The following is a 24,526-nucleotide window of genomic DNA, read 5'->3' as shown; positions in this document are numbered from 1 at the left end:
GTGGTTTTTTCCTCTAGATTAGCACTGCAGTTTTTTCTTTTAAGCACAGATCTTATGTAGGAGGAGAATGCCAATAAACCTGGAATTGGGGCTTAACCAAGTTTATGACAAAATAATTACTTTCTGATAACTATTGGATTGTATATTGCCATGTCCCCTATTAATAATAGTGAAATGTGCATGCAGTGGACTTGGTAGGATGGTCTACAGATTTCCTTTGTCATCTGTTTTTGTCTTTTTTGTTTGTTTGTGTGTTACATCCCATTGTGTATATGTATTTACACTACTATGTAGTGTAGAGATGAGATAAAAATAAAAGGGTGATGAGGGAATTCTTTAACTGTCACACTTCATTTATGTCACGAGAGCTGTGTTGGTATAATTGCCTGCATGGACACTGTCCTTCCATGGTAAAAGTACATTTTGTCTCTTCAGTTTAGGTTAGTTTGAAGGACATAACAAAATAAATAGTGCTGATACTAAATGTTTCAGGAGCAGTACACTGAATATACGTAACCATCCATTATTCCAGCAGCGTGGTGGCAGAGAAAAGGAAAAAGGAAGAGACGACTAAAGGAGCTTGCATGTTGTAATATTAATATTTCAGTTTTCCATTGGTTTGCTAGAAGGCTATTAAACTGTTCTGAAAAGTTTATTAACAGCTCTTTCTGAGCCAGTGCAGTAGAATTAATGGCCTTTTTTTCCTCTCAGTATGCCATTCCTGTAGGAAAAAGAGCTAACTTTTCCAACACCATTAAGTAACTGGGCTGTATTATGAATTCCTTGCCTTCTTCCTGCGTTGAAGCCCATTTTGGAACTAGTCTATTTTTAATTTGATTTCTTGGATGGTGTTAAGTGATCTTAGAAAATCTCCCCCTCCTGGAGTATACAACAATTTCAAATGTTTGAAAAGTGCCCCAAAACATCTGTTGTGATCACATGTTAACTAGCACCGTGTTGTTGGATTCTCCTCATGGAAGTTTCTAAACCAACTTTGAAATTGTCAGTGATTAAAAGTTTTGGTACATACAGATGCTTGCAAATGTGATTTGAACTCAGGATCAGCTCTTTCAGGCTGTATGATTTGCAATATGGGAAGCCAGTCAGCAACTGTAATGAAATTTACCAGTAGGTGCAAAATACACTTTCATGGATCCTGTAGTCAGTTTTTCTTACCTATTGCTACACCATTGTGTAGAAACTCTGTACTTTTCAGGAAAGCTTGAATAGGAAAATAACTTGCTATTTTGCTTGTGGATGTATTTTTTAATTCTCTTATCTGAGATAGTGAAATAAGCAAAGTACTCCTAAATTACCTCTTACCAAACTTTAGAACAATAGAATAGCATAAAATAGCTGAAGGAATCAAAGTAGTGGGCAATTTTTCTTTTAGTCTTTTTAATATTAAACTGCTGATCTGTGAAACATAGGTAACTAAATGGCAAGACCAGAATACTGAAGGCAGCTTTGCTTCTCCTTTTAGACTTGCTGATGCAATTTAAACTGCATCCCTTACAAGTTTCTTGCTTTCTGGAATCCTCCAGTGGCTGATATGCCACTGTCAGTCTTTATCCATTAGTAAACAAACATTCACCTGCTATTCATGTGAGTCAATATGCTGATGTGTCCCTTCTTTGTGACCTTTTAAATCTATTCAATGGGCAATACCTAGAAATCATTATCAGTCTCTAATTGCTAAGAAGAGAGATGGAATTCAGGGGGAGGAGTGTTGACTTTGCTCTCAGATTCTGAACTCAAAGTATCTTGTTACAGTGGCATCCAGATGCCCATTTGTAAAAGAAAATGAAGGAACTACTGCTAATAATTTGTGTTTTAACAGGATGGGAAAACAGCAGAAGATCTCGCCAGAGCAGAGCAGCATGAACATGTAGCCAGTCTGCTTGCAAGACTTAAAAAGGTTGGGAATACATGAATTTTAAGTGAGGTTTTCATCAAAGCCACTCTAAAAACTGTTGCAAAATTCCTTGCTGCAATGCTGTATTTTTTTTCCTTTTTCCTTTTTATATTTTTAATTTGAAATTATGCCCTCAATTAAAGCAAATATGCACATATTCAAGAAGCAAGTATGCACCACTGATTTATATCTGTCAGTGTCTGACAGTGCCTGGCAAAGCATCTAAGGTATTTAGTAGAAAATAAGCTATTAAGATTATCACATCCCCTGGATGACTTATCTCCTCACCATCACCATTTCACTTAGATAAAGGTTATGAAGAATGGGAGGTTTGTGTCCCTTACGAAAATACCAATACCATGTGAAATAGTTGCATAAGTTCTCAATGTCATCTTTTAATTCTGCAGTTTCTGAATATCCAAATGTCTTGCTAACTAGAACAAAAAGATGATCTGGGCTTGTTGTAAGGCAGCGTGTCTGACACATCTGATACACATTGATTAGTCAGATAGGTAGCATCACTCATGCTGGGAAGGTTCCAGAGCCTACTTGCCTGGAGATTGCAGGCAAGAGCCAGGCCAATTAAAATAATCCTGTTCTAATTACAAAGATGAGTCTGTGATTGGAGAAACTGAAATAAATGACCATTTCTATTGCTAATAGAAGATGGTACACATAATGTATTGCCAAAGTAGAAGTAGAATCATGTCCTTTAGGCCTGCCAGCAAATCTATACTTCCTAGGAATGTAAACTGTATGTGTGTGAAGATGTGAGAAAGTGCAAAGTTCAGACTTCCTTTGCAACGACAGCATTGGTAAAGTTGTCATAATAGGCTTCACTTTGCATTGTTACATCCCCACACCAAACTCTTATTTGTGTCTGCATGCAGGCAGATAAATTAATGATTTATTCATAATGTAAATACGCAAATAATACAAATTGATCTAGAACAAAGGAAGAAGGTCAGATAGATCTCTTTTGAAAGAAATATTAGTCAGCTGTAACTCTCTTCTTGATTGTGGAACATAACATCACTGAAGGCCTGTCTCTATATATGGGGAAAATTACTAACTTACTAAAGAAATGCGTGCTGGTGAGGAAGGAACAAACTTGCATGACTACTGTTTCTGTCAAATTTCTCAGCTCAGTTGCTGCATGCTTATAATTAAGGGGGCCTCATCCTACATGTAAATTAGGTGCAAATGCAGAACAACAGAGCCCCTCTCTCAGCTCCAAATGGGGGAATGAAGAAAGGAAAGTTCTTTTTCAAAGTTCTTCAAAGCTAGTTCCTTTGCCCTCACACTTTCCTGCTTCCTCCCTGTTTCCTTGAAATTCACCCAAACATGAGGAGCACTGAAAAAGTTGATGTAAAGAAAAGAAGAGAAGAAATGCACATTGGGTTGTTGGATGGTTCAGGTGATAGCTGTCACAGCAAAGTTCTTGAGTGCTGCTTGTGTATTCCATAAGAATATGCATATTGGTTAACCTTCTGAGACTGGTGGGTTAGGAGAATGGGCACTGAAAGAGACTAGTTTTGATACCTTTGCCCTCTCCATTGGAGATCAAAATAATTCTATTCACTGATTTGAGCCTGAAGACGGGGGATTTTCATGAAATGTCAAGGTGGCTCTTGAGAGTGGGCATGAAGCTCTCCTGTCTGCCTGTCCAGTAGCTCACAGCTTGCATGATGAACCAGGTGAACAGCAGTCTGGCAAGAAAGTGTATCTAAACCCCATGCTGAGTTTGTTGGGAGGCAGAAGTTCCCTGCCACACATTCTGATTTCTTCTTTGTGTTGAATTTTAGGATGCCCACCGGGGGATTTTTATCCAGCAGCTGAGGCACACACAGAACCCACAACCCCGGATCAAATTGAAGTTGTTTGGATACTCTGGCACTGGGAAAACCACTCTGGTGGAGTCCCTCAAATGCGGCCTGATACGAAGCTTTTTCCGAAGACGTAGGCCTAGGCTCTCCTCCACAAACTCAAGCAGATTCCCCCCATCACCTTTGTCTTCCAAACCTTCAGGTATGATTTTGAGCTATAATGCCTGTATGAGAAAACAGTTTCCTCTTATTCTCTAAACTCCTAAGAAGAAGCTGTTGGCTGCACTGCAGAAGACAGGACAGCCTAATCATGTAAGAAACAAAAGGAAAAGGGAGAAGAGAAGGGACTGACTTCTCTGTGCACAGGTTTGTACCTAAAGTAAGAGGAAGAGGACCAGCAAGTGTGAAGGATGCATGACTAGTTAAAGGTTTGGTTTTTTTTCTTACATGCTGCATAAGTGAACTTGTACAGCAGAGGACAGGGCTTGCAAACACTGCTATTTATTTGTCACAAAAAGTCCTAGACTGCAAGCATCACTAATAGCTTCCTTTCTGCTGGAGAAACTTGAATAAACAAAATTAGAACATCTCTATGTGATTTTTAAGTAGTAACAGGTTTCAGAACTGCCTCTGATGCCTTGGAGTGCTTTTCCCTAAGATACAGGTTTGAATTAGACCAGTTAGTGGTGTCTAAAATCGTCTTCAAACAAGCTGGAAATGGAAGTTTTCCAAACTGAAGTAAATGTTTACCAATATTAGGGAATAGATTGCTCATGTAGCACCAGCTGGCCTGTGCAAAGTGGGAAGAGCTAGAAGGTGTAGAGGAACTGGTTAGGTTTACACTTAAGCCTGTGCCCAGTTTTTGAAGAACCCAGAGGGGGACGGTGGATAGGCCATGCCCAGGTCCCTTTTCTAACACTGGGAGCTTACACTAGCAAGGTAAGCATGTTGAGGAGCTCAAGTTTAAATTGATATTTAGAAGTGGTCTTACTGTGTAAGTTTTAGATGAGGCCAGGGTTGCCTTTAAAAAAAAAAACCCTTTGGATAATACTTGCAGGTTTGGATTTTGTTCATGATTTTTAAGTAATATCAGAACAGTGCTAGTAGTAGTTTTCATCTCTGCTTTCTCTCTGTTCACCTGAGGAAGCTATAGGGCATTCACAAAGTGGCTTAACAAGGCAAGACCCATACCACAGAGATTGTTACTGCATTTGATGATTACTTAACACAAGGGCCTCACACCTGTGACAACAGAAAAAAGAACTTGATTAAATTAATCAATCAAAATTTCTTGATTTATTTATCTTAATTTACTGTGTCATACAAAGGGTGATAAATTACTCAAGGAATATCAGTTCCTGGAGGCAGTACAGGAAGGTTTTCATTGAAGTTAGATTTTTTTGTATTGGTTGGTAACAGAACCAAAGAAGAGGTTTTATGTTGCTCACACCATCATAAAATCAGAAAGACTGCCAGTCACACTGGCAAATCAATGTAAAAATAAAGGTGAATTTGAAGCCCTTCAAAAGAGCTTACCTATACAAATGCCAGAAAGACATGCTGTTGTATACATACAAAGCTACTATGGGGTTGTTTTAGCATCTGGAAGTTTGGGTTTTCCTTCTTTCGGTATACATTCTTTTGGGACGTAAATCATTATATAGCATGTAAATTATATTCTAGGCTGTGTGACATAATCAGATAAATATTTAAATCAGCACAACTTGATCTATACTTTGTGATATAAGATTTGTTTGTTTATGTGTTTAAATTCTGTAAAAAAAAGTTTGTGAATTCACTAAGTATTTATTTACAACAGCCAAAAGATCTAAAGTATTATCCTAGGAGATCAAACATGATAGTGTAGTTTAACAGCTAACTGGTAACCTCTTTCAATTGTAAAACCCAGATATTAGAAATTGCCAACTAGTGGAGGAAAGAAATCTTTATCCACTAGATGGTGCACGTCAGTTAAAAAGCCCTTTTGTTCCTCATTTGCACTCTGGGAAGCTGAATAAACAAGGAATTTTAAATTTGCTTATTAGTAAAATCATTTTGGTTAAGGGCCTGCTTTTCTCCTCCACCACCCCAGTGACACTTGTTACACAGTGATATATATTTTTGTCATTACTTACAGGAAGCAATAATATGAATATGTGACACTTCCATGCCAATAAAAAGTCATGCAATGAAACTGTAGACTTTGGCTAAAATAAAATAAAATTTAAAAATTTAAAAGGCAGCATATTTTGCAACATAGAACTTAGGACATAGTTTGCAAAATAGAACATAGGACATAAGTGCTTTATAGGATCATTCTAATATTCTCCTTTTAATAATTCAGAATAAGAATGTAGTTGTGTACACCCACAGCTTCAGAGACATCTCCTTTCTTTGAAGAGCACTTTGGGCTTTTTAATCTGCTTTTATGGCTTGCATACTTGTTTTGAAGTGATCTTGTTGTGATTCTCACATGGTTTGTAATCTCATTTTCCTTTCCCTGACCCAGTTTCAGTAAGTATTACGAATCTTTATCCTGGCTGTGAAAATGTCAGTGTGAGAAGCCGCAGTATGATGTTTGAGCCAGGCCTGACCAAAGGGGTATTAGAAACTTTCGTATCACCTGCCCATCACTCTCCCTTCTCTTCTGATGACCAGTCCACCAAGGCCATTGACATCCAGAATGCCTGCTTACATGGTAAGAAGAGCCCTGGGCTGGGATGCCTCAATGCTGTAAAGCAGTTAATGCCATTTAACTTGTTTCTTAAAAGAAAAATGGGGGGAAAGTCTGACTTGGCATGGTAGTGACTGTGTTGACAATCCAGCACTGGTGGGATTTAATTTGTTTGAGAAAGTAAATCTGCCTGAAGTGCTGTCGCTGTTGTAATATACAGTTCAATCACTCATGTCAGATCTTTACAGTATTACGTAGAAATACTGAAATTCATTTCTGAGGTGAGTAAGTGGGAGAGTAGGAAAGAGGAATTTGGTCTGACAGGAGCAAGTCAGCAATTTGGCTACTAGTATGGAGGCTTCTTCACCTATACTAGAGGTCATCTGGGGATTTTATCAGATTTAACCTGGTCCCATTTAGTCCTCACTAGTTAAGTATATACCCAGCTATGCAAAGGACATACTGTTCTCACTTTGTGTCAGGACTGGAGCATTTTCACTAAGTCCTGGAGCTCATCAGTCATTGTGAGTGGAGCTTCTGATTTAATTTCTTTTTTTGCAAGGAAACTAACTGCTCTGCACTTGAAGCCAGTTAGCAGTAAGAGGGGTCAATCACAGAAGGTGTCGTAAGTACACATGGCTTTTGGCTCTGAGACCACACAAATTGTCTCCACCAGCCCTATTAATTGTGATTTATATCGGTGGTCAGATCTCTTCTTCATAAGGAAATTGCATGCCTTAGCAGCTGCAATTTTGAAGCTGAATTAGTATTAATTAAGAGTTTACTTTGGAAACAGAAACCTGCTTATCAGTGCATAATAATGAATGCAGTGACAAAGCTTTTATCCTAGATGCTGAAGACTTTGCCAAGCAGCTAAAACTTGTTCTTTCTGTAGGGTAATTTCTTCCTTCAGTATAATTTGAAGTCCAGTCAAATTCTGGGAAGGAAACAGAGTTGTGCCATGGACCGTCAGAAGGACTTTTTTTTCTTTCTGTGTTCTGTACTATACAGACCAAAGTGTACACACAGGTGAACTCTGAGTAGCTTTACTCATAACAACAGGCTGCAGTGTTCTGACTTCTCTCCTTCTAGAAGTCTGAGGTGCATCTTAATCACCATGTGTTTAATTAGAAGCAGAACAGGTGAGGCAGATATCACCCTAATCAGATGGTGCATCTGGGAAGTGCAACATACTCACACTTTTCTTACTCAAAGCTAGAGATGGCAAAAAGAAGCAGGGAGCTCTTGGAACCCTTAACATGGTGATTCTTCATCCCTAATTTACCAGCACAATGTGAATAGTCCAGTTCTGTAAAGCAAAGTGGCTTCTTTTTAGAATGTGATTCAGTGGTTTTTGAAATCAGTGGTGGCTTGTTAAGAAGAATAATTAATAAAAATATTAAGCTTTTTTGAGATGAACAGGGAAAAGAATGGGAGCCATTATTCTTGGTTTTCAAGACAATTACAAGATCTGCTGCTGTTGTTTAAGGCAAAACTCAATTTAATTGCATAAGACTGTATGCATTTAACACAGGTGCTTACATATGAAATCAGGCTAAATGTCCTAGAGAAGGAGCGTGAGAGAGGAACAGACTTTGAGGGCCCAGCTGCTAAGCCTCTAAAACTGACTGAAACTTGTTCCCTTTGTCCATGATTGCATTTTCAGCCTTGCTTTCTCACATGCGTACAGTTTATGTTTGTGACAGTTTAAATTAGATTAAATGTTTTGCTTGTATTTCCATGGCCAGAAGATATTTCATGCTTGCTGATGATCTCTTCATATGTTTGTCTGTTTTTCAGGAGTTGGGGATTTCAGCATTTGGGAATTCTCTGGGAATCCTGTGTACTTCTGCTGTTATGATTATTTTGCTGCTAATGATCACACTGCAATTCACATAGTGCTTTTTAGCCTTGAGGAGCCTTATGAAATCCAATTAAACCAAGTGACCTTTTGGCTCAATTTCCTGAAATCATTGGTCCCAGTTGAGGAGCCAATAGGTATGTTCTTGTAAATGAAGTATTAGAGATATAAAGCTTCTTGTATTTCTCTGCAACTCTGTACATCATCCGTGTTTGGTGTCGTCATCCCCATGTAGGCAAACAAACTTGACATTAGGTTTCTTGGCAAAAGGGAATTTTAGTTGTGGAAGAAGCCAGAAGCATTTCACACACCACTTAGCTCAATTTAAAATGTCACGAAGTACAGTGCAGTATCTTGTGGCACTGGGATTTACATCTGTACATGGCAGATGAAGTTTTATGTCAGATAAGCCATCAATAGTGTTTCAGAGGGCTGGAACCATTCAGAACCAAGCTTAGACACTTTTCTTGAATTCCTCTTATATCTAGCCCCAATAAACAATATTTTCAGCATAAATTAGTCTTGTCAGTGACAACAGGACAGAACAGTATTATGGAACAGTGTTACCCCTCAGTACGTGCAACTTTCATGTGTTTAACTAAAGTTCTGTTTGGACTTCAAATATGGTAACTTTTTGGTGCTGATGCACAGAAATCAGTATTTCTTGTAAATTTCACATATGCTCCAATTTTGCACAGGTTTTAAGTAATTTTATTTGTTTTTATATTCAGGCTTACTGAAAGTTACTTGGTGGGCAAACTTAAATTAACTTAAATAACATTTTTCTCAAAAGGTCTGGTAGTCCAGGTGTATATACAGTAACTTATTTAAACATGTTTGTGTTTATAGTTGATTACTGATCTGCAGACTGTTACAGTCTCTTGGACTAAGCAAGCTCTGTCATGTGTCTTGGTTCTGTGATCTGAAAGATTATTCCAGCCAGTGGATCTAACTCAGCACTAAAGGACATTTTTAGCAACGCTAGGGATCACCAGACAAATGTGTTAAGTACTTAACATTGTGCAAGAGTTATTTTCTCTCCCTTTCTGTATGCATTATCTCAGCCAGACAACGAGCCAAGGCCAACCCTTGGTTTTCAGTTCAGGCATCTGCATTTTTTTATTTTCTGTTTTAGATAAAATCACAGTGCTAATAATATCATCATTTGGATCTAACCAACAATAAATGACCTGTGAAAGTTAAAGCTCAGAAATTTGCAAAAAAGGTGACAAAGCTGCAAATACAGCTAATTTGCAACTGCTGAAAGCTTTTCAGTGCTCCTCAGTCTCAGCTGATTTTTTCTTCTTGCTTATCTGATTATCAGCATTATTTAGGTACTTCACTTAAATCTGTGTTTATACCAACCAGCTCAGTCTGGGTACCCATCCATCTCTGTACTGTTACAAATCTCTCAAGTAATATATAGTAACTGATGTGTGCAGAAAAGTTAAAACTCTTGGAATTACTTTCCAGTTATTTTGTCTAAGTCCTTAGCTGCCAATTAAAAAGAAAAACAAAAAGAAGACAATTGCAAAATACTTGCCTGGAAGTGTTATGCAGAGATTTGGGGAAATGGGGCTTTTTATGATTTAATGAAGATTATGTAGCTCTTAGTTGATGAGAACTGAGCAGTGATGTAAGCATGTGACCTTTTTTAAGGCTAAAAGAGCATGATAGGGTGTACTGTCTCTTTTAAAAATAGTTTAATGATGTCTTCTATTTTCTGGAATATGAACATGAGAAAAGAGTGAAAACTCTGTGTTCTGTACTGTCGCCTCATTCATGCCATTTGTATCTTTCTTTCTTTCTCATTCTTTTTCATGGCTTCTGCCAGGCTTTCCTACTTAACTCTCACCTAAGTGAGAGGTCATTGTTTGTGTAAGTACTGCAAAATAGCATTCATATCAACATATGAATGTTGTAAACATTTTGTGTTCTTACAATCTTCTATTCTGCACCAGTAATATTAAGGACTATGCAAACATTATGCAAAAATCCTTTTATGAAGCTGCTATTTCTAATTTTTTTCCCCTCATGCTGTCATAGTTTGTAGTTAGTAGCTATATCTTAGTGCTTCTGATTACTGTTTTTGTTAAGCCAATAAAGTAACACAATATAAATGTATCTGATGTTATTCAGATAGCTATTAAAATTGGGCCTTTACAGTCCTATAAGCACATAATATATAGCACACAGTCATATAAGCAGATAATTGCCAGAGCATCAACAGTTACACCGTTAATGGCTGTGCTTAGAGTTGGTAAATAACTACAAAAGTGGTTGGTATGAAGAATGTAAAATGTATTTCTGCTTTTCTGGGTCAGTATCAGCCATCTCCATAGGCATGCCTTGTAGTGAGGGAGTCCTCTTGTTTCTCTTCTAGCATTTGGTGGAAAGCTGAAAAGTCCCCTGCGTGTTGTTCTGGTTGCCACGCATGCTGACATAGTGAATCTGCCCCGGCCAGTCGGGGGAGAGTTCTGGTATGACAAAGACATCTCTTTGTTGAAAGAAATCAGGAACAGGTAAGTGGAAAGTATACTTATATATATAAGTGTTTAAACATGATAATTGGAAAGAAAAATACTAAAATGCATTGGAATAGGTAAAAGGTTTTTACATGGCTTATATGATATTTTGCATATGTTTAGGAAGCATATGTTGTGCTAAAATTGAAACATTTACCAATATTACAGTGAGTAAGCAGCCCTGAGTGAGCTAAAATGAGCCAAGTGGTGTCAAAATTAATTGTGGTGTTGGCAGTGTCACCCTGTAAACACTGGGCTACATCCAAAGACCCATTCCAAATTTCTGTCTAACATCTTGGTTCTCAGGTTTTGCACCAATCCCAGAAAAGTAGGCCATTTGCAGCTAAAAACCTTGGATGCAAAAGAGGAAAATTTACCTGAGAACTACCCTTAGCTGTTTACTGATTTAGGACACCTATGAAAAAAACTTAAATGAGGCCTTACTCCCCACACTTTGCAAAAAGCTGGACATTGTGGAATCACACAAGTGACAAGGTCATCCAAGAGGTACACAGAAGTTAGTGAAACTTCTAGAATTCTTCAGCAAATATCTGGAGCACATGCTAATGGTAGATGGAAATGGGAAACTTTCCATAAACATACTATTGTTTAAAGCAACAACACCTTCTATTCAGAGTGAGCATGTAAGCAGGAACACTGGGTATGAGAAATCATCCATACCTGCGAGTACGGACGCTTGTCTGGGCTGTACAAGAAACAGATATAGGAATTCCAGCACAATAGTTGGGGGGGGCCAGTATATTAATAAATTGAAATAAACCAACAGAAAATAACCTTGTGTCATCTTTGGTGCTGGAGTCCTTTTAAATGCAAATCTCCCCAGAGCTAGGCAAACAAGCTTGTGTGGTTGGAAACTCAAAAGGAGGTGGAAAGAGAGCAGTCAACAGCAATGACTACTGAGCTATTTAAAGTGAGAAGAAAGCAAGCAACAGACATTAAGACCTTAAAAGAAATAAATTCCTGTAGTCTTTTCTCTAGTAAAATGTTTTGGCTTGTAATTACAGGTCATGTGATGCAGTCACAATTTGCTTACACATTTTCACTCTTCATCCTGAGAGAAAACAGTTTTCTCTTAATACCTCTGCCTATTTTCAAGAAAATTACACAGCAACTGTAGTGTCTGTGCTTATAAAATATCTCAGTATAATCATTACTTAAACTTCATCATTCCAACTCCAGTGTAATTTAAGTAGTACAATTTAATTTAATGAAGTACAATTGTATTAAGAAATAAACTGGATTTCGGGCTAAGTTAATAGTAATTATTTTTTTTAGATTTGGAAATGATTTGCAAATTTCAGAAAAGTTGTTTGTCCTGGATGCTGGAGCATCTGGGTCTAAAGATATGAAGCTTCTCCGAAATCACTTGCAAGAAATAAGAAGCCAGATAATTTCTGTAAGTAGTGTCTAATAGTCTGGGTTGGATGAGCCAAAATGTGAATGTCTTGTGTAATGATCTACTGTAAATTTCAAACTTAGAATAATGAAGCATTCAGAAACCATTGTTGTTGTTCTAACAGCTTGACAGGTCTTGTGATAAACAAAGCCTTGACATCAAAGATTCAGTTAGCATTTTGAAAATAGCAGTTGCTCCAAGCAGATGACCAAAATACTCTCTGTTGAAAGGAAACAATTTGAGATATCAGTTCAAAGTCATAATTTTGTTTTTTGATTGGCAGTGACTGGATTCCAGCATTGGTCCCCCCTTTTTGTTGGTTTTTTTTTTACTCAGCAAAGTATTATAAAAAATGGAAATATATTATAAATATATTTCAGGAAAACAGGTTTTTTCACTTAAAAAGTCACCAGAGTAGAACAGTTTTCTCAATTGTTAGAAAGATAATTCCAAATATGGATATGTAAACTGAATATGCATTAACTTTTGACTGCATTTTTAATTGAAAAATATTGCTTGCAGTTGTATCTGTATGTGTAGGTATGTGCATATGAGACTAAAGGTAAAGTGTAGCCATGGTTTGATGTTATCACCCTGAATCCATGGAGACTTTCATAATAAGGGTGACCAAGTCAAATTTTTTGTAGCCTGTGCTAAATGGATTAATATCATGTTACACACCAACAAGATTTTCTGTAGCTACTTTTGAAATGTATTTTTTGTAATTGATTAAAAGTAGATGTAATACAGAGTTAATTCTGTGGGTTGAGGAAATTATTTAGATTCGTACAAAATTCAGCCTATTTTACATTTCTGATATTGTCTCTTGATTTTATAAGCTTTTCTTCTCTAAGAAAGCTTTATTATAGCTATAGTCACTAGCTTGAAATCTGAAGGGGTTTACTGCATAAGAAGTGGAGGCTGTGGCTTGAGGGTAGCAAGAAGGCATCAGTGAAGACTAAGGCAATCAATACATCAAAGAACCATTTTTGCTTTTTAGTCAGCACCCTGCTGTCTCACCTTTTGAAGTAAATTGGTCCTGTAAAGATATTGATGAGTACAAATTCTAAACAAATTCTCATCATTTCAGAAATAAGCATTAACTTACAGATACATGATGTCAACTCATGGTGGTATTTGGAAAATTTGCTTATTTCAGTGAAAAACTAGTTTCTGCAATTCACTTTTTTAAGAAAAGGTAGATAGATCTTATGGCAAGTGAATGCCAGGTGAAAGAGTAAGGGTCCAGCACAAAGGGAGCTCTTTAAGTCTGAATATTCATTAAAAATGCATTAAACCTCCATATAAAAAAAATAGTACCCCTATTCTCAAGTGGATATTTTCTGTGCTTTTCTAAGACTTGCCCACCTATGACTCACCTATGTGAAAAAATAATCTCCACACTGCCTTCCTGGAGAAAAATAAATGGGCCCAACCAGCTGATGTCCTTGCAGCAGTTTGTGTATGATGCACAGGAACATCTCAATCCCTTAGCCAGCGAAAACGACCTACGGCATATTGCACAGCAGTTGCATAGCATAGGAGAAGTAAGTATTTTTATCTAAATTCCATTTGTTTATTTACTGTTGTGGTAGAATATTTCTTTACGAGTTTAAGCAAATGTTTAAAGTTGTTTGTTTTTTTCACTTCCTCTTAAGACATCATAAGAAGTAGAGAACGCTTTCTGTTATCATTATGTCTTGTAGCTTCTATTTTGTTACCATAATCTCTTTGAGACAGGAAGAATTACAGTTTATTGCTATAGTTGTAATATAAAATACTCAGAAAGGATCACTATGTTATCACCTTCAATGCAGTGTTCACTGCTATTTGTGTCCACTAGAAACTGAGTGGTAGGATAACTCCTTTGCATAAACAGCTTGCAGGGCATGACTAGGCTTTCCAGCTGTTAGGCTCTAACCATCTCGTTAGTAGTGGAAAATAACAAGATCTGTTTTTTGTTCTGAGTACTTGCCATATATTTAAATGCACTGTTGTTTTTTTTCCTGTGAGCAGTTTTAATCAAATTGTCTGGTCAGTCTGTTAGGAAGGTGAGAACGTGGGCTATCATCTTGTACTTCACAAGGTGTAAACAGTAACTTTCATATTTATAAACAGATTAACATTATGCAGAGCGAAACTGTCCAAGATGTTGTGCTTCTGGATCCTCGCTGGCTCTGTTCTAATGTCCTTGGAAAAATCTTGTCAGTGGAGAACCCAAAAGCCCTCCATCACTACAGAGGTCGGTACACCATGGAGGACATCCAGCGTCTGGTGGCAGATAGTGACGTGGAAGAGCTGATACAGATTCTGGATGCCATGGATATTTGTGCAAGGGACCTTAGCAGTGGAGCAATGGTGGATATTCCTGCTCTCATAAAGACTGACAATCTTCACAGGTCTTGGACAGATGAGGAGGATGAAGTGCTGATTTATGGTGGTGTTAGAATCGTTCCTGTGGAACATCTTACTCCATTTCCTTGTGGAATTTTTCATAAAGTTCAGGTGAATCTCTGCAGGTGGATTCATCAGCAGAGCACAGAGGGAGATGCTGATATACGTCTGTGGGTAAATGGATCAAAGATTATGAATCGTGGAGCTGAGCTTTTAGTGCTGCTGGTCAACCACGGGCAGGGTATAGAGGTTCAAGTTAGAGGACTGGAAACAGAGAAGATCAAGTGCTGTTTACTTCTGGATTCTGTGTGCAGCACCATTGATAACTTAATAGCAACAACCTTACCAGGTCTTCTGACTGGGAAATATTACCTTAGTCCTCAGCAGCTGAGGGAACATCATGAACCAGTAATGGTCTACCAGCCCAGAGACTTTTTCCGTGCACAGAGTCAAAAGGAGACATCACTAACTAACACTATGGGGGGATATAAAGAGAGCTTTAGCAGTATACTGTGTTTTGGGTGTCTTGATGTTTACTCCCAGGGAAGCCTAGGAATGGATATTCATGTTTCTGATCTGAATCTACTTACCAGGAGAAAACTAAGTCGACTTTTGGATCCACCTGATCCAATGGGGAAAGATTGGTGCCTTCTTGCCATGAACCTGGGCCTCCCTGATCTTGTTGCAAAGTACAATACAAATAATGGAACACAAAATTACTTTCTTTCAAGCCCAGTTCATGCCCTTCTGCAGGAATGGAGTAATGCACCTGACAGCACTGTAGGGATACTAATGTCTAAGCTGAGGGAATTAGGTCGCAGAGATGCAGCAGATTTCTTACTGAAGGCATCTTCTGTATTCAAAATTAATTTAGATGCTAATGGTCAAGAGGCTTATGCCTCCAGTTGCAACAGTGGCACATCTTACAACTCAATTAGTTCTGTAGTGTCACGGTAAGAGGAGGTGTTTTGCATGGATATCCTTTCAAAGTGCAGAAAGGATAAAAAATACATAAATATAAAAGTTACAGTGCATACTAATTTATGAGCTTTTGCATCAGAGGATCCTTCTCTGGCACCACCTTTTTTTGTGCATAAACTTTCTACTCCTAACTGTGAGTTGTTGCTCTTTATTAAAAAGACTGGTGTACTTCTGGTGGTTTAGAACTATTTCTGATTGAGAATGTGCTGCTTAATACTGCCATTTCAACTGGAAAGTCTTAACTTTTAGATTACGTACTGCAACTGTTTTATATAATTCTCCCCATAAAAGGTAGGGGGAGAGGAATAGCACATAGTACCTTATGTGTCTGTTTCTTACACACTTTTTTTTTTCCTTTTCACTGTGTCCTCTGCTTAACTTCTTTTTATATTTGTAAGGAGAGAAATCCACCATTTGTGGTCAATCTGACCAAACTTAAGTGCATCGTTTTTAGCTGAAAAAGTGAGTGCCTTTTGCAGGAGGGAGGGTGCAGTTGATTTGAATGACCCTGCTGGAGTTACGAGAACATGCTACCTCTGTTTCACTTAAATTGTCTGCATGCTTATCATTGCAAGTGGTGCTTGCCTATTAATTTTTCCTGCACTTCTAAGTCATTGGTGATGACTCACGCAGAGCATTCTTGTGCCAGTACTATAGGTATAGGTGTGATACCTAATCAACTTCAATTACAGTCAAATCATAATGTGAAAATCTCTTAAACTTGCCAATTATCATGCTTTGTTATTTCCATGCACCTCAGGTAAAAGTTCATATCATTATAATAGAGTTCAAAAAATACAAGTGTTGGATACTGCAGAATAATATTGTCTAGCTGTCAGTTGTAATTTGTGTATAACAAAGGTTTTCTACTATTAGATCCTGCATTACTTACTTCCTGTACTTGAAAACTTTGATGGGGATAAAAAAAAAAAGGAAGCAAGGTTTCTTGCAGTGATAACTTTTAAATTGATATGAGGGAATATGACCCATTCTCTGTTCTAAAAAGCATGTAATTTTCATGGTGCGATATGTGTTTGTTTATATATATTGTATGTATATATATTAAGACTATTTTTTCCTTAATCTTACATTGTAGTAAATTTTAAAGGATTTTTCTACAAATAAACTGTTGCTTGTTGCATCCTTGTTGATCATATTCTGTTGCTGAAGGGTATCAAAACTTCTTTTCTTTACAGTCAGAATTGAGGAGAGGCAATGTCTGCCTTCTGAAGTTCTTGGAACCTCCTGTTTGACTTCAGGGGAATTTCTTAGTATGCTGCAGGAATATTTATGGGGGTTTTTTAATCGCAGAGGTGGTCCCTGTACAGCAGAAGAATCTGCATTCGTTTTAACAAATGGCAAGCCAAAGCAGTTTGCTACATAGCTTTTCCTTTGTGGTTTTTCATAATGGAAACCAAAACAGCAAATGTGAGTCTGTCATCAGGAATTCTCCGGATAATTCTGTGATGCAGAGAGAGAGGGCACTGCATTAGAATTTGGGCTGCAATAATTGATGAGTACATTAAATTTCCCCTCATCACACAAGGGACTCTGCTGGTGCTGCTTATTTAAATCTCAGCATTATTCCCGGATAGCTGCAGAGTCTTGGTGTGGCACACTCTGCAGGCAGCTTTGCACAATACCTCTGCCCTATGTATGCTGCAAAGGATTTAAGAGAGATCTTCTTAAAATGCTAATGCTTGTTTCCCCCTGCCTTTCTTTGCCTATTTTACCCTTGCTTAATTAAATCTTTCCCGAGGTCCCAGCTATTGCTGGACTCCACAGTTAACCATTCCTTATAAGTCTAGTCCTCAATAGGAAGTATGGTTTATGAGCAGTCTTACCCTGAGCTGTCTGTGTTTTGATGTTCTGCTTCTGACAAACTGCATTCAGCATCTCCCACTGCTGCTCTAAGTGGCCCACTGCAGAGCCCAGCCCTACACAGCCTGTATTTACCTCTGTCAATTAATGGCCACTACCATATTTCACCTTCCAGCTGCGGACATGTTCACTACTTCTGTCAGATTCTGGTAAGTGGAGGGGTGTTTTTCATGTCATAAAACTTCCCAGGTTTCTACCAGAAAAGGTTTGCTCACCTGCCCACCCACCCAGATGCTTTATGCACACTTGAGATGTGTGGTCAACTTACCAACACTGATTAAACTACTTCTTTTACTATATTTTTGTTTTTCCCCTCCCAACAGCATGTTTCTCATAGTTCCCTGCTTCCATTTACTGTGAAGTGTAGACCTGGGAGAATAAATTACTTTGTGGACTCTATGATGAACCTTTGACTAGCAGTCACAGCCTATTGCATCATTTACAGTTTTCATGGTAATAGACTCAGGAAAGTGAATCAGAGTCACAGGATAGCTTTGGATTCCTTTCTTATAAATCCTGTGCTACTGATCAAAAAACTAAAAAATTTGTTTCCTAGATGACAATTTGGGGATAAAAAAAGGCTAGCCAGATGTTACAAATGAACATCCCTTCTGTTGCTTCGATTTTATTAATTGTTTCATTTTATGAATGCAGCTAGGAGCAGAGCTTAATTCTGTGGTTTTTAGAACTGAGTTAAAAGATGCAGTTTTTAGAACTGAGTTAAAAGATCCTGTCCTGACTCACTCCAGAAATGGAGAAAATGCAGGCCTTTGCAAAGTCGAAAGAGTTTAGTGGTAAATGTACAGAATGTATAGTACATGCAAGGAACATGATGAGCTTAGCTCCTGACAGTGAAATAACTGAAGCTGGACAGTAACCATCTTTGTAGCTTTCAGAGAAGAGCTGCTGAAACATAATTTTGAGGATAAATCAATGAATGACAATTTTCATTTTGTCTTCAAAATCCATAATATATACAAACTCTGAAGTTTGCTGCTCAAGGCCCAGAGGCATTACAGGTTATCTTGCAATTTAGAAAAGTATTCTACTGGCACTCAGATTCAAATCTTGAAGAAATTTTCTGAAGAAGATAGGGAAGAAGCAAACACTTTAAACACTTTGATGCAGGCTATTTTTCCAGTGATTTCTCCCCAGCATGCAGCAACATGCATCAAATAAAAGAAGTGCTTCATATGGCTGTTTTTACTGGGTGTTATTGGTTGTACTATTTTCAGAAGTTTTGTACTGACCTAACTGCTGAGTTTAGAAAGCCAAAAGAGATCAGTGGTTACATGGAAATTATTTTAAGGTAGGCCAAGGGCATCCAGAGACAGCATCAGGTGGAGGTGGATATATATTCTTTTTCTCACCGTAAAAGGATGAGGAGACAAGGGTAAGATGAAGAGAGTCACAGGTTTTAGGACCTTTGAGATTCAAGTGATTGAAAAAGTTAGGAAACTACAAGAGTTTTGAAACTCCCAGATGTCACATGATTGACAGAGCCTGGAGGTTTAGAAAGGAGCCAGTTTCCTAAATGGTCAGGTCTTTATAGAGAGCAACAGTGAAGTTTTTAGAGCGGCTGTGCTGGAGCCAGTTTCAGGTCCTAAAACTTTGTTGGCTGTGTTCTTCCCTCAAAGGAGAAATTACCTCCCTAATTCATGGCAACCTTTTTATTGCAGAGATGCTGTGTTACAGCATCATGTAAAACAGTACCTCAATTTGAATTGCAGAACTATTTCAGCTTTGACAATGAAATGGAGGAGTAATGCCCAAATTGTAACTCCAAGAAAAGTAAATGAAGCCTGCTGTTGGCAAAGTCAGAGGAGATGGAGCATTGCAGTATCTTTGAAGCTAGCCTAAAAGCACTGTGTTCAATATTGAAATTTATTTCTATTTGATTTTTTATTTGTTAAACTCAGTCCACTGTGTCAAAAAAAAAAAAAAAAAAAAAAAAAAGAAAAGAAAAAGAAATTCACTCACATTTCTTTCAAGGCATTGTCTGACTCAGAAGACAAGGCAGTGGGTGGAAAAGGAGAAAGAAAACTGGTTTTAAACAATGCCTAAGGTTTCCAAAAGGGTTACAGCCAAGCCACTCAGACTTTGTAGGTAGAAGTACTAGGCAGAAGTACATCAAAAGTCAGAGGAGCGGTATATGGAAGGGAATGGATGGTTTTCCTCTGTATGGCTACACCATTTATCATAGCAAGCTTCACAGGAGCAGTGGGACCAGCAGCTACACTGCCTCAAAGCCAGCTGAGGACCTCGGTGGACCTGGTTCAGTTTTGCATTAACCAAACTGACCTAGCGTTTCTGCATCAGCCAGACTACTTTGGGTGGGTTCCAAATCCAACACATGCATATTTACAGATCCTTTTTCAGAAACCAATTATGTTGCTGAGTCAGTTTGATGTAGCTTAAAATTCACTGGCCTGCCCTGAGACAAGGCAGACGTGGACCACCCTGCCCAAACTCTGGCTCCTGCTGTCACCAAGCCTAGGACACCTACACTACCAATATGCACTCGTATATGCAAGGCAGAAAGGAAGACTAAGAAGAATTTAGGGCAGGGTGACAAGGGGGTCTCAAACAGGAATGAATGCTTGGACATGCTGTGACTTACATGGACTTAGCAAAGAGATGCTGACAGCCTGAGCCCCCACATGCTCCTCCTGCAGAAATGTAGCGCCTGCTGCAATGGTCTAGGCATGTCTGGTGGCTCTGTGTATTCAGGCTCATGAATATGATCTCTGTTGTATCTGCACAGGATTCAGAATGCACAGTCACAGGTGACTGTAACACACCTGGACACTATATGTGGACCGGAAGCATATGTGTTATCTGGAAGGTAACTGGAAATATGTGTTTATTTCCAGGCTGTATGTGTTGGAAGTATAGTCAGGATGCTTCTGCTGCACCTCAGCAACTGAAGGCTGGAGGGCTGGGGGAGAGGGTTGGAATCTGCATGAGTAAGGACTGAGTGAGACACCAGCATGTGGTGCACAGGGAGGGGAGGATGAAGTTGTGCTTTTCAAAACTGCTGTCAGAGAAACACGGGAGAGAGGGGAAGGTTCTTGCATTAGAGGGGCCTGACTGCTGATGTTAAAAGACAGCCTGTGTATGACTCTTTGAGTCATCCTGTGCTTCACTTTTTGAGCTGCTCATTGCATTGCAAAATCAACTTTTTTTACCCTGGCCACAAAGAATTATAGTGTGACTAGTCCATTTCCCATGAAAGATGAATCAGCTTCACTTTCAGACCCCCTACACAGGACTGCTTACAAGTCAAAACGGATGTAGCAATCAGCTAAGCAAAAGAAGCACAGAGAGAAGGTTACCAGAGAATCCCGTTATCACTAAATTTACCTACAAAGCTCTATAACTTGCTATGATATTTACATCTTTCTATTAGCTGCAAATGCGAGAAAAAGGTATTCTGCAGAGCGCTGAGTGCAATCGATTAGTGCTAAGCCAAAATTTTTATTACTGGAAAAACAACCAGTACAAGTCTCGAATTTTGTGCCAAAGGCAATGTGTCAGTGCATATGAAAATCAGTGTAGGTCCGGATGAGTTGTAGGACAGAAACATCTCTTACTCTCCCAAGCCTACAGTATGGATTATTTCATCATTCCTAAGGTATGTATCTGCAGAAGAAGCAGGAAAGATATTTCTTTAGAAGTGTTTCCCAATAACACCTGATAGCTAGGATTAGACTCAGATTTGGTTGTACTTAAGAAATTAACCACCATCTTCTACAATTAGAACACGTAAAATAAATATTTTCTACAGACCCCTGGGGATTGTGTTGCCAGCTAGAGAATGTTGTAACAATTACCCTGGAAAACATGCATGGAGGTGAGTCACCATAACCAAATTAGAATCAGATAGGATGGGCTAAATTTCCTCAGTTGCTTACAGTCAGAAGGAAATATCACTTGCAGCTGCTAGATCTGGTAGTCAGGTACCAGTATAGGTTTCAGAGGCATCATCTGCAGTATCAATCTGCTTATAGAAGCTCAGAAAGGGGCTGCATGAATGTTTCAACTGATGGATTAACACAGTTTCCATGCAGGCTTCAAGAACCGAATCAAGGCACAAAGCTTGCAAGTGCTAATGGAAAGAGGCCTTTTTATCCCAGGTAATAACACTTGCCTGAGAAATGTTTTGCAAATCACTTTTTGCTGCCATTCCAGGAAAATACAGAAGGAACCTAATCAGCTGCCAATTTGGTTCTACATCTAATAGATGAATACAAAGCTACCATGTACTTCCCATTTGCCATTCATTGTCCAAGACATACTGTTGGTTTGTACTTAGCAAAACAGGGAGAATATTCTTCAGCAGAAGGTAAAGGAGACTTACAGGAAGAACAACCTCCCCAGCTGTGACTTAGCATCGTGCAGTTTCCCTATTTCTCACTCTCATGGCTAGGAAAGCTCTACAGAACTCCCACAGTCACCAAAGAAAAGCATGCCAGAGAGAAATTCTGCCTTGTTTTATACATTCATCTTCTATAAGGATGTTCAGTTATTTAATTGTTCAGTCTTCCATGCTAGCATAGTATTTTCACAATTCCCTTATCAGACTCACCTTTCTGCTTTAAATTGCTCACTGCAGGAAGGAGTACTACATCACTCATGAGAAACACTATCTGTGGCACCAGGTGAACCAGGCATTGCACAGGAGAGCACAGGTCAAAGTGAGTGCATTGGGTGCCTGCTAGATAAACATGATAGTCCCAAGGGCCTCTTTCTACCACCAGCTCAACCATGTGCCCAACTCCAGCAAAATTCATCTGCACAGTGTGGATGTGATCTCTGAATTTCCCATGGATATACCTGTAAATACCAAAACATGGCATCTGGTGAGGAGAAGAGAGGTCCAACTGTTTTATGTTTTTCTTTATGGTGCACTAGACTTAAAGCATCTTTCACATTCCACCAGTGAGATCAGGGGCACACTTCATAATCACAAAGGGGTCTCACTAAACTTAAGTTTGATGTTTGTCTGTAGTTGTAGTACTACATTAAACACTAAGGGAAACATTCCTGCCTCTTTCACAGTTCATTGGGCTACACCCTTTTATTTCTAGTAGTGAAGCCAATATATATAAAAATTGCTGAAAAATACTTGTTTTCGGCAAATATTTATCATCATCTCTGATGCACATTGTTTTTAATGTGTTTCACTGAAATCTCTAAAAGAAAAGTTTTCTCCAATGGAAAAACAGAAATTGTCCATAATCTCCTAAAAGAGACTTTTCTGCCAACTGTTACCTTGACTGGTAATTGAAGTAACAATTCTAACAATATGCAAATTGTTTCTGTTGTTAGAAAAATTAGTTTCAAAATCTGGTATTAAAAGATTCCTGTAATCCACTATCAGTCTGAAGCCACAACCCCTTGATACACATCTACCACAGTGGAGTCAGGGCTTCAGTGTGCCTTTGCATAGCAGACAGAAGTCGTGGTGGTTTAACACCAGCAGGAAATTAAACCCAAATAAACCACTCCCCTTACCTCCGAAGCTTCCAATAAGGGAGGGACAAAGGCAGAGGCAATGGGCTGAGATTACAATTTCCTGAATGCAGAAAACAATGGAGTGGAAACACACAGTAACAACAAAATTAATACCAAAAGTATACCAAGAAAAGAATGTGTTTTACCGACAGATATGTACTCGCCCTCAGGAACACAAACAAGAGGGCAGGTGCTCCCCAGAGGTCACACCCACATGACTTCCCAGACCAAGGCACTATGGCAACCTTCCTATGCCCTGCACCACTCCAGAACAAGGCCCAGGAGAAGGGCGGGGGACTCCCACAGACAGTGCTTCCCAACACCTTCCCACTGGAGAGGGGCAGGCAAAGCGAGACCCTTCTGCTGGGGCAGCTGCCGGGGTTTTCCTGCCAAAGCCGCGCTCCCAGGCCTGCTGTGGGACGGGAGGAAGCACAGCCTGGGCAGGCCCGCTGCAGCACTCGGCCCCACCTCTCCCTGCCCCCGGCACAGAGTGAAGGAACACCACCTTCCCTAAGAGGAATTCAGAGCCTTGCATCCACAGGTACACAGCACGTATGAAGACTGTTATGCCACTGCAACCTTATTATTAGCATCCACCCGGCCCACAGCCACATTTTGCATGAGCTAAAGCCAATTTCCATTTGTAGCTTGGAGAAACTGATCTGCTGACCTAATCTCAGCCAACTCAAGGGCTTACATTTCTATGCCAGTGCTGAGGTTGACCTCAAAAAGTTAAGTGTGCAAACAGTGCTAATGACAACTTTGGGAAGCAGATTAGTTGCATATACAGTAATTTTAGTTGTAGCAAGAAGCTGTTTGTATTCTCTTTCTGCAGTTTCCACTTTTAAAACTTATCTCCCACATTAATTAATTTGTCTTTTTCAAATCTAGGAAACATAATGAAGTATGGGAATCTTGTAGTGTAAGTGATTTTGGCTATATTGTGAAACAAGACAACTAAGAAGCTGGGCTGGAATTGCTCATTGTAAATATTGTCCAAGGGCACAGTCTTTCAATCCAAGAGAGTCTGATTTCTGCCTCCTCTGCTTGGTGGAAGTGTTTCCTCTGTGTGCCCAGCAGAAGACTCTCTACTGTGGACCAGGGGGTGCTTCCCAGCACTTAAAAATCCCAGCTGGAGACATACTGTGTCATGTTTGTATTTATGACAAGGCCTTTATTAGCACTGCCAACAACAGGGATCTTTGAGTGCTCTGTTGCCATCAGGCGGGGTGTGGTGGAAGGTTATTAAACTGCCTCTGCCACTTAGTTTTTATCTGACACATGCTTAATTGCGAGGATGTCCTTCCTCTTATTAGTGTTTGAATCAGTCCCACTGTTGATGAGAAGTGTTGTCCAAATCATGTTATATAGTAAAACATATTTAAAGCCACAACCATAGTGTTCCACAGTATTAGGGTAGAGGGAAGTTCAGATGACACGTTGTATCCTCACATTTCCCAGCATCAGCCAGAAATATCACTGTCTTATTCCTGATGGGCAGAGATGCAGTAGGTGACATGACAAAGGGACTGGCT

At 39.0% G+C, this 24,526-nt stretch overlaps 1 protein-coding gene across 1 annotated transcript in view; it reads left to right on the top strand.

The window, feature by feature from the left end:
• The window catches only part of DAPK1 (death associated protein kinase 1), an 85,699-nt gene extending 68,977 nt beyond the window's left edge, over positions 1 to 16,722 (top strand). The window contains exons 19-26 of the mRNA XM_058043511.1: positions 1,841 to 1,918; positions 3,721 to 3,943; positions 6,251 to 6,439; positions 8,216 to 8,413; positions 10,660 to 10,798; positions 12,098 to 12,218; positions 13,577 to 13,765; positions 14,337 to 16,722. Of these exons, the coding sequence (XP_057899494.1) occupies positions 1,841 to 1,918; positions 3,721 to 3,943; positions 6,251 to 6,439; positions 8,216 to 8,413; positions 10,660 to 10,798; positions 12,098 to 12,218; positions 13,577 to 13,765; positions 14,337 to 15,569 (2,370 nt within the window). The 3' untranslated portion in view covers positions 15,570 to 16,722. The remainder of the gene's footprint in view (positions 1 to 1,840; positions 1,919 to 3,720; positions 3,944 to 6,250; positions 6,440 to 8,215; positions 8,414 to 10,659; positions 10,799 to 12,097; positions 12,219 to 13,576; positions 13,766 to 14,336) is intronic.
• The last annotated feature ends 7,804 nt before the right edge of the window (positions 16,723 to 24,526 follow it).

The sequence above is a fragment of the Melospiza georgiana genome, chromosome Z (assembly GCF_028018845.1).
Source record: "Melospiza georgiana isolate bMelGeo1 chromosome Z, bMelGeo1.pri, whole genome shotgun sequence".
In the NCBI taxonomy this organism is placed as follows: domain Eukaryota; kingdom Metazoa; phylum Chordata; class Aves; order Passeriformes; family Passerellidae; genus Melospiza; species Melospiza georgiana.
Note: the sequence above shows the minus strand (reverse complement) of the source record. Positions and strands in the feature narration are given on the sequence as shown.